This window comes from Neltuma alba, unplaced genomic scaffold (genome assembly GCF_004799145.2).
Source record: "Neltuma alba isolate B1F8T4 unplaced genomic scaffold, ASM479914v2 tig00001256_pilon, whole genome shotgun sequence".
Lineage (NCBI taxonomy): Eukaryota > Viridiplantae > Streptophyta > Magnoliopsida > Fabales > Fabaceae > Neltuma > Neltuma alba.
The window spans coordinates 1-11,503 of NW_021632396.1; the positions used below are offsets into that span (position 1 = coordinate 1).

General features: G+C 32.2%; 1 protein-coding gene across 1 annotated transcript; it reads right to left on the bottom strand.

Annotated features, from left to right (window-relative positions):
- Positions 1–7,657: 7,657 nt before the first annotated feature.
- LOC114754420 (acidic endochitinase-like) lies at positions 7,658–8,641 on the bottom strand. The gene has a single exon (XM_028943191.1). It carries the CDS (start codon positions 8,639–8,641, stop codon positions 7,658–7,660), a length of 984 nt encoding a protein of 327 aa, XP_028799024.1.
- Positions 8,642–11,503: the final 2,862 nt, after the last annotated feature.

The window sequence follows — 11,503 nt, forward strand, 5'->3', positions numbered from 1 at the left end:
CCCCCCAATTATATATAGTATATGATCTATTTGTGATGATCTACTCTTGTCTTTGTATCTTTTAACGCATTTCTCTCATTTCTATCAATAAACAGCGAACCCTAAAACTAGGGTAGAAAAATTTCCTGGTTTAAAGAAAGAGAAGAATTAGTAACTGGCTATTTTCTAGGAGTCTTTATGCTGAGTGTTGTAAAGTTTGATGTAATGTTTAAAATAAACACCGGTTGTCTTGTGTTGATGTAGCTTTTGAAACTAGTTTCTATATCAACCAATGTTAAAATTTTGTCCTAGCTATAAATAAGGTCCTCTTGCCCTCAATTTCATTGTCTCAGAATATGGGGATGCGCACTCTCACCTTTAGAGCTGTGGAGAGATACCATGGAGTGCTCAAGTTATCTTTGTTACTTGCCATTATTGTCTCCATTCATTCCCATTGCCTTTGCCATTTTATTCTCACCATAGGTAACGTAGTCTCCATTTTATTTCTCCCCTGAGCTATTTGCTTAAACCCTAATATTACTCTCTTTCTATATGAGATCAGCTTTGATTGTCTGTTGTCATATCTCAAATTTTAGGCCTAGAGGTGCAAAAAATAACTTAAAATGGGTAGGCTATCAGACTCTTTTTGGAAGGACTCCTATAAATTCGTTGAAAGTATAGAAGAATTCTCATGGACCAGATTGCAAAATAAAAGGTTTCTGGGATCAAGGGATAGAGGAAGTCAGAGGCTAGCCAAGTATGATAAATGAGGATGAATATGGGCTAAAGGTCATGTTAGAGGCCTCAATGAGATAATTATTGAGGTTAAATCCTAGCAAGGACCAAATTGTAATTTTGAAAAATTTCGAATCGAAAAGGGTAACGATGAAAAATATGCCTGAAATTTTAGAAAAATATCATAAAATGAAAAATGAGCTATACAGGCCCATTTAGATTTAAAAATGATGAAAATACCCCCAAAATGTATTTAAGGAAAATTTTAGAATTGGAAATTTTGCCTAACTAGGAAAACATTAATCAAAGTCAATTATTTTAATTATATGGGGGCCTCAAATAATTAGACAGAAATATGAAAAAATTATTTTGAAGATGGTAAAATATTATAAAATTATTCTTGACCCTTGAAAGTGAAGATGTTGGCTTTGAAAATATTTAAAGCCGAATATTTGCTAAAAATGGGTTATCTTGGAAATGTTTATAAGAGATATCTAGAGGTCGAGTTTTGATTTGAGTTAAAAAAGAGAGAATTTTCCCATAATAAAAAGGGATTAATAAAGCAAAAGGATGGACTTATAGAATCAGGAAAAATTAGAAAGCATTTTGTCAAAGATACAGTGGAATAAAATAAATTAATGTTTCCCTTTTAGACACACAAATACAAAGGACACATTTACTTTTAATAAGAGAGGGAGTGTAATAGAAGAATAAGGATATTAGAACACATGTCAATGCTATTGGGAAAGTTAGGACCGAAAAAGTACCCGATACGGTATGATATTGTAAGATTAATAGAGGAATAATCTAGGGTTTGTTTTTGGACATTTTTTCTTATTTTCCCTCCATTTTTGTTCCATTTTTGTGAGGAGGATGGTGTTGGAATTATAACACTTGTCAAGGGAAAAATTAGAAAAGGATAAGAGATATTTGGATACCAAACTACTCTTCAATTTGGTTAAGAGCACATAGGAGAAATTAGAAAAGGGACATATGGCATGGTAATTGGACTCTTGGCAAGACACTTGAATACAAAATATAATCATGAGACACATGGCATGGTAACTTGAATTAACCCTAAGGGTAAACTTTAAGCAAGTCATTAAAAATACCCTCCTCCTTCCATTCTTTGAGAGAATTTTCAGCCAAGAAAGGTCTTGAGGGGGAAGCATGAAATGTTGAGGAGAGAAAGGAGAAGAGGAAGAATAAGAAGTCTTAAGCCAAGTCAAGCTTCAATAAAAGATAAGATTGTGGACTTTGATGTAGCTTATGTTGATATTTGTGCTGTTAAGCTTGACTATGGTTTTTGATGAGTTATGAAAGCATGAAATCTTATGATGACATGTCCAACTATGATTAAGTTAAGAAAAGGATTGACTGAAGTTAAATTAATGATTAAGAGGAGAAAAGGAGTAGTAATTATAATCAAGTGGTTTTGTGATGAAATTGGAAAGAATCCAACTTCCCCTTAACCTTGTAGGATTTTGGCCAAGACTAGGGTTTGAGTAGTAATTATAATAAAAAAAACACCCAAAAAAGTTGTAGCACATTCTCTTAACGGTCAAAAAGAAATGCAACAACCTTTAATAAAACAAAAGAAAATTAACAAGCACAACTACGATTTAAAGCTCGAAAGTGTGATTGAACAAAGTCTCTCTATATTCTACGGGAACCTTTCCAAGGTGCTTGGTAACGACAGCTTTCCCACGTCTAACCACCTTATGGTATTGGGTTATCATATCCACATAAAACACAGTATCGCTATGATTTGTGATACTTAAGGTGTATTGGCACAGGGCATCATGCAGATTTCCCACATATTCATAGTCAAAGGTGTCCCTCTTTGCCACTTTCTTGATCAATTCTCTGTCAGTTTCTCTGTCCACTGCTTTGTTAGTGGCCTTGACGGGCAAGAGCTCCTCCTTATTGCCTTTTATATCTGTGAGGGTATTAGAGCCTTGACCAGACAAAGCTTTCACCCTTTTGTTAGTGCTCCATGCTTCTCCACTTTTCATATTGTCAGTTTTGTTATGAGATAATAGAGAATAAGAGAGAAAAGTCTTGAAATTGTGACTAGCCATGACTTACCTATAACTCACTATATTGAATTTTCAATTAAGGGATTTTTTAAAAGAACTAAATAGGGAGAAAAAAGCAAAAAAAAAAGGTTAGAAAACATGATAAATGCAATAAAAACACGCATATTATTTGTAAAAATGTCCAACATTATCAATATGAAGCTCATGAATTTAGAAAATTTTTGGATCAAACTATGTCTAAAAAGGACCTCCCAAGCACCCTCACGCACCCCTAGACACCCTAGGATTTAAAACTTCATGAAAGATGAAAAAATTCCAGTGAAGCCCACTCTCAGAGGATGGCATGTGACATACATGCGCAATCATGAGGACCTCCATTGCCTCAGGATAGCACTTTGTTGGACTCCACGTGTCGTCACGAGCATAGTGGTGTTTTTAGGTTGACCATTAGGCTTAGGGGTGGGTCTCACATGCCACATAAGCATGTGGACCCACCTCTCCCCCTTTTTCATTTATTAAAATTTTTTTTAATAAAAAGACCCTTTTTTTAACCGGATCCAGGCCCTTTGTTTTTTTTAAATAAAAGACTATTGGGCTAAGCAGCCCAGTACGCTGCGTTTCACTAAAGGACTCGATTTTGGAGACCAAAAAAGTTCTCTTCCATGAACATTGCGGCCGTGATACAGAAGCGTTGGGCAGCATTTTCGGGTGAAAGAAAAACATTGAAAAAGGTTGTTTCTATTAGGTTTGTGATAAAGCTTTACCCATTTCCCCAAAACTTCTATGAAAGTTTCATTCTTTCATTGCATTCAGACATTTAAAAAAAAAAAAGCTTTATGAAACTTAAAACTTCCCAAAAACAAGAACCTTTGTCAATGTGAAAGCAACAACCAAAAGCAAAGAAAAACTTTCAGCAACTAGGAAGGCAATAAATTAGAAGCATGAAGCCAAAAAAAAAAATTCATTCCCTTCAGGGAGAAAAGAAAAGAAAGAATTTTTAAAACACATTTAAACATAATTTTAGTAAGCATGTGTTCTATAAAAAGAGTGATTTTTTCTCATGCAAATAACAGATATATGAAGGGGGAAAAACAGCAGCAAAAAAAAAAAAGGAAAAAGAAATAACACATGTAAAAGAAGCACAGCCATAGGATTAGGCAGGCTTTGATGCCAATGATGGAAATAATATAAATAGAGAAAGGAAACATACCGGGTCAATTCCGGGTCGTGATGCCGGTAGCTCATAGATAAGAATGGTAGAGTAGATACACCAGAGAGAGGAGAAGAGAACATCGGAAAACTTAACAATTGGGGGTGAAATAATGGGTAAAGGCACCTTCTATTTATAGGGTCAGGATGACCCTTATTTCAGGAAGGTGCAATCTTCCTTGTTTATTGTGGGATAATATTCCGATTCCACAATCGATAATTAATGTCCAATTGATTTCTCTCCAATCAATCAAGTACATAATGTTTGATTGAATATTCTCTAATCAATTATTAATTGCTTCTGATTTATGATTGATTTTTTTAATCAGGGAGATTCTCTTCTCTTGGATCAAGTAGTTCAGCCCATTAAAGGGAGATTTGGGCCCAATGTCTAACAATATCCAATAATAAAATTGTTAATATTTCTTTTCGTTATTGGCCAATATGTGTCCATCCGACGTTATATTATATTGGACATTTGTAACCAAACCCAAGGGCGCGTGGTCCCCCCCTTGACGCAAACTGATATAACAAAATGGATGGAACCAATATCCAAAGGCTCGAGGATCATATGATTCTTATTTTCAGTTCTTTGATTAGCTAACAGGCCATTATCAAATTTTTTCCCTTTGCCATCTAGCTAATTAATAACCAATATCACATTTTAATTTAACCTTCGATACTAACCTTTTTGTCTTTTTGATAAAGTTTTATTACATGTTATCATATTCCTTCAAACCATCTTCACTAAAGAAAATATTTGGTGGTGGTTGTTTGTTTGTAGCGATTTCTTAAAACTTATTATTCTTCTTTAATAGCAAAAGATTAATTCTTGTAGGTTCTTTGATGTAATTCTCCCTAAAGTATAGACTTATTGTTTCTTTAATTTATCCAGCGCTGGTTCAATTTTTTCGCTTTACGCCGGGACTTGACTCTACTTCTATATACACTCACATGGATGAGAACAAAATGTCAGATCAAATTTGTCAAACTTAATAATTATGTGGATTGGTATGAATTAATCAAGGGTAAAGTAATATCCATCACTCCAATGGTATCTCTTAGTACACAGTGTCCAACATGCTAATCTTATTTATGATTTAAGAAATTGAATGTACTATAGATAAAATTAGCATGCTGGAGGTGCCCAAAAAAAAAAGAAAAAAGGTGCTTGATACACTATAAATAAAGTAGAGTGCTGGATGTTACTTTACCTATTAATTAATGGGATTATTTATTTTAAGGGTCTTCTATGATAAGTTGGGTGATACTATTTCTATGTGATGAAGATCAAAGAATCTCTTATAAGAGTCTAGAATCAAAGACCATGTTGTGTTGAAAAGTCTGTACTTTGTCAGGCTTTCAATGACAACATCTAATGCTGATGATAAAAGTCTATAATCTTTTAGACTTTCAGTGGCGAACTTCCAATATTGTTGCTAGAAATCTTAGTTTTAGTGGTGATCTTTTAGAATCACTGTTGCAAGTCTAACTGTAAGTTTGACTGTGTCAAACTTTCGACGACAACACTAAAAATTATCGCTGAATTTTTTTTTTTTGGTGCCGACCTGAAACTACACTGTATCTATGGAGCAAGGCTCTAGAAAACTTCCGTTATGTGATGTATTGTGTGATTCGTCTTGTTGGTGGATCACTCTCCCTAGTTGTGATGAGTATAGGCCTAAATAAAAAATCCCCAGTTATGGGAAGTAGACATGTTATTAAAAGATAATACTCTTTTGGTCTTAAAAATAAGATCTATTTTGTAATATAAATTAAATTATACTATAAAATGAGTCTTATATTTAGGATCAGAGGAGTATCAAGCAAAGAGAAGGTCCAACATAGAAACTCCATAATTTTAAGGTAAGAACATATTTTTAAAGAGGTTGTTCATTACCTAGAAGACAGGAGGCCTTACATCATTTTCCTCCCTTTCATTGGATGACTCATGCAAGGACGAATAGGAAACTGCCAACGATGATAAATCTCTCTCTTCTTTTGTGGGGTTTCGGTTTCCCCTTTTTCTACCGAATTCGATCTAGTTGAAATTTATTCACAATATCATGTTATTTAATTAGGAGTTGTGCGAGCTACATGGTTTTGCATATACTGCCTCTTATCCTTAATATAAAAATTAGTTTGATATTTAATTTGGTCCTAAATATAAGACTAAATTTTATTTGTCTCTTATATTTATTCATTTTTTTCAAATAAAAATAGTCCTTGTAGTAATTGTACATGTTAAAAGTTTTATCAAATGGTAATTCTAACTAATACATATAATTAGAAAGGATATTTTAAGAAAGATAACACTTATTTATTACAAATAACAAACTTAACAAACTTTCTTAATCTATTTAAATTAGTCAACTAACTCTTATATAATTATATATTGGTTGATAAAATTAAATAAACATATTTCTCTAGTTTTGGAGGAAAATACGTATTATACAAATTTTATTATATATATTTTGCATGAAATATATTTCATATGATTGAAATATCAATCTCATTATTCATAAGTATGAAATATGCATTGTTTAACTGAGTGGGAGCTTCGAATTATGAGTTATCTAAAAGTTATAATTAAAGGGGATTATGTTAATTGAGGTTGATTTGAATCCTCAAATGTATGCTTCTTTTACTGGAGCCATTAACATAGATTTTCGTAAATTGATGGCTAGTGATAATTTTTTTCCTTGTGTTATGAATAAAATAGTCTTTATATGTATTTCCTGCGTATACAAAAATAAAGGTCTATAATATAAGAGCTAATTAATTAATTTAGGTAGATTAAGGATGTCAAATAAATCTATTAATTATAACAAGTATGATATAATCTCTCTAAATTATATTATCCCTGTATAATATTAGATTATATATTAATTTATCAGTTAAATAAATTAGTTCAGAAAAAATAATATGAAAGATAAAGAGGACTAGAGCCTTATACAACAACTACAAAGCTTAATCCAACTAGGTGGCTTGGGATTGGTTGAGTGGATTGCACAGCACCATTTAGTTTTATCAACGACCAAATCTTTGGACATGTCAATCATAATATTTTACTTAATAACTTCATTGAGTGTTCTGTTATATATTTAGGCCAAATATAACCTCTCTCTAGCACTTATATATATATATATATTAACAAGAGGAGGGCTGGTTAAAAAAAAAAAAAAGAATAGGAGGGGATTTTATTTATATAAAGCTTTGGATATAAATTGTTTGTGTTTCAAGTGAATAAAAAGAGTGGTACAGCAGCATTCATGATATTATTTCTTAGGAGCATCCAGTATTCTAATTTTACTTATAATACATCAATGTTATTTTCTTGGTGCATTTAGCTCCCCAAAAATTTTTTTTTTTACATTCAGCATCTTAATCTTATTTATAGTTTAAAATGTTGTGTGTACTATAAACAAGATTAAGGTGCTAGAAGCACAAAAAAAGAGAAAAGAAAGAAACAGCAGGGTGCTAAATACACCATAAGTAAGAGATGCTACTTTATCCGAAAAAAGAACTCAATGAACAGTTGCTCAAAGCTCAGAATTATAGAAGTGGATCTTTATTTAAAGCAAGAGCTATTACATGGTAGTAGTCAAACATACATACATCACACTCGCACACTGGCATGCTAGCCTATAGCTTGCTGTTATTTATATATTTATATGTAGTACGTGTCATGCATCTTACACAGATTTGGCCAAGAGACTGTTAAATCTCCTCGATGCGGCAGCCTGGCACACGCATTCACAAACCTTCGTGCCAAAAGCATCCTTAATCTCAGTACTATAACCAGTTTCCTTATCATAATACCTGTTCCAGAGCATGATTCCTCCGAAGTTTGAAGATTCCGTCACGGTCGGAAGAACTTGAGACTTGAGCTTTTCTGGTGGTATGTAACCATAGGATGCTGCAGATGGCTCATCTGATGCTACTAAGCCTAAGAACACTAAGGTATCAGCTAAAACTGGCTTCGACGTCCATGTGGACCATGATTCAAGAAGGTTTGAGAAGTCGTCGTTTCCTAAATATTCACATGTGGCCCATTCACCGAAGTATAACACCCAGAGATAGTCAAAATCACCTTTCTCGATTGTGCTGTCCAAGGTGGTATGGCAATATGGGGCTCCTGATATGTATATCTTTCTGTCGGTCGAAGCCCTAATGGCCGCCACGAGCTTGTGCCATGGCTCAGAGCTGTATTCGAAGTGGGCAATATCGATGCCGTCTAAGGCCACCGCTCCGAGAGGGCCTGATTTGCCGCTGAGAAAGTTATCGGAGAGATACTGTGCCAAGGAAATAGGGTCATCGACGGCATCTATTTCAACGGAAAGAAAGACTTGGATGCCTTTGTTGCTTTGACAGTGACGAATTTGCGGCGCTAGGACTGTGCAATCGCCGGAAGGACAGTGGTCTCTCAAGTCTAAGTATCTTGTGCTGCCGGAGACATGGAGGTAAGCGATGACGGTGATGTTGTAGAGATCAGCGTCGCATGCTTCGGCTAAGTTTCCTTCATCGGATTCACTGTTTTGTCCCCAGTAGACGGCGATTTTGCCACCGGTTTTTTCTGTGGGACAATCATCGGCATGAGAGGGCTTGACGATGATGATGGACGATAGTATGAGGAGGGAAACAAGGAGAATGAGATCAACTTGTTTCTTGGAAGCCATGATCGATGATAGGAGAGGGTAAGATCGAGGTTTTTTTCTTGCTTAACTTTGGGTTTCATTGTGTAATGGATGATGCCTATTTATAAAGATAGGGCATGCATGGAAAGGACAAAAGTGCCAAAAAGAAATTTGATATAGGAATTGTGATAATATAAATTTTTCCATCAGCTCCCTGATATAAGAACAACTAAAATTTGGATAGACTAAAGAAGTCAAATAAATTATAAAAAAAAAGAATATGATTTAATCTTCTTAAATCAATTCTATGTAATATTAGATTATATATCATTTTATAAGTTAGATAATTAATTTAAGAAAATTATAAATGTGAGAGATAAAGTGAGTTAATGTAGTATATTCAGAACCAAATGTCCAAATCTAACCTTTAACTAACTCTTTTTCCTTTAGTTCTATTTTTAAGACACAATGGAAAATACCTTTTTATTTTATTTATAAGTCAAATTATTAAAATTTTCAGATAAATGTATAGTTTATTTATTTATTTATTATTGCGTAGACTTTGCTCTCATAAGGTACATATAATATATATTAAATATGGATAGAATTAAAAAAAAAATTTAAGGTAGAATTAATAAAGTTTAAATTCTTTATTGCTTCTCATGAAACAAACTAAAAATGACTTGCAAATATAGTGAGAGGAATATATTAGAGACCGAAGGGAGTATTGATTATTACAAACACACGTATTATATAGGGGCCCGATAAATAAAACAAATTTTAATCAAACAATGTAAAAAGTCACATGAATCTCATCTCCCTCGTGGCTACGGCGACAGGAATTGTAATTTTTTTATTATTGTATTAATAACAATTTTGTTTTGAATAATATTCTCCGCTAAATTTGTGTTTTAACTCATCGCCTCCAAACGCGTATTCACATGCTCCACTTTTTATATATTTTAAGCAAAATTGTACCACAAAATTTTAGGGTGATACGTCTTAACCCCCAATATAAATATTAAATAATACTATTCATCCTATACACTATACAAAATGTAAGAGCCACTCTGATAAATTAGTTTGGAAAATACTTTGGGTTGCCAAAAACAAATTTAATATAGTAGTGATAATATTAATTAATTCCCCTAGTAGTTAATAGTTAATATAAGAGCTACTAAAATTTGGGTTGATTGAGAAAGTCAAATAAATTAGTTAATTATAACTTAATGTGATATGATCTCATTAAAATAATTTTTTGTATTATTATATTATATATAAATTTATAAGTTAACTAAATGAGTTTTGAAAAAATTATAATTATGATAGATAAAGTGGATTGGTGTATTATACTTAGAAGCAAATTCAACTCTCAACTAATTCTCACTCTTCTGTGCTGTTTATATAAAGCAAGGAGAGAAGATTTTTTTGTTCTATTATCAGTCATATGATTAAATTTTTTAGATAAATATACAATTTTAACCTCCATTTATTATTATATAAATTTTTTATAGGATATAGTGTATATTAAATAAAGATAAAATTTAAAAATTATTAAAATTGATGGCACAATTAACAAGGCTTGAGGTTTCTCTTCTAGAATGCTGGCAAAAAACAAAAAAGATGAAATATACTAGAATTGTCTTATAAATAAAATTAGACGAGGAAATTCCCCAATAACCATAGTATTATACCGGCAGCTGATAAAAAAAATTTATAAAAAAAGTCACATAAATCTCATCTCCTCCAGGTTACCATGAATGAATTGTTAAACTCCGATCCTAAATATCAATTGCTTATGGGGAAAAGTTTTGGTCTTAAATGTTTGTTACTTATTTAATGCTTAATTTCTAATTTTACTTTTATTTAATTCTCAATAAAAAGAGAGAAAGAAGAGAAAAAAGTGAACTTTGTTTGTAAATGTGGGGGGGGGGGGAGAGAGAATTTTAGTATGAGTAAAATTAAAATTTTTTGTAAATTTAATACAATTCTTAACATGCGAAAATGTGTTCAAGTAGCTTATATTAACTACCAGAGCAGTATATTTTATTATGCATAATAATAATAATAATAATAATAATAATAGTAATAATAATAATAATTTTATTTTAAATCGTATTCTCCATTTGATTTGTGTTTAAAATCATTGCCTTTATTCATTCCATCCCAAAAAAAAAAAAAAAATCATTGCCTTTAGACGCGTACTCCATTCACATGCATGATTGATTAAGAAATACAAAAGAAAACGGAAGCTGGATGTTTAGAAGTCACGATGAGTGTGATGTGGACAGTCTCTGAATTATACTAAAAGAACTCTTACTCCTCTGAGCTCATTTATAAAGGAGAGAGAGAAAAACTTTTTTATCCTATTTATAAGACACATAATTAAATTTTTAAAATGAATATACAATTTTATTTTGTATTTATTATTATATAGACTTTGCTCTTATAGAATATATTACACATTAAATAAGAATAAAATTAAATTATTAAATTTTAAGATAAAGTTAATGAGATTTAGAATGAGTTGTAAATATAGTACTAAAGCAGCATACTAGAAACAAGGGGATATTAGTTGGCAAAAAAAAGAAACAAGGGGATATTAATTATAACAAGCACGTGTATTATATGGGCGGTCGATAAAAATTCACATGAATCTTATCTCGGCGAAACTACAGCGACAGGAATTGCATGATTTCATGATGGTTTGTGTTTTTAACCCATCGCCCACAAGACACGTACTGCATTCACGGGCTTCAGTTTTAATATATTAGGAATAAAATTATACTATTAACTGCTTGGGAGCATTGAATGTGTTTCTTTTCTTTTTTGTCAGGGGTAATGAATTCATTTAAAAAATATTCCAAGTTACTTGATGCACCTTCACGCTTAATATAAATATTA

Coding starts and splice junctions, on each gene's coding strand:
- LOC114754420 (XM_028943191.1), bottom strand. CDS start 8,641: ATGGCTTCCAAGAAACAAGTTGATCTCATTCTCCTTGTTTCCCTCCTC.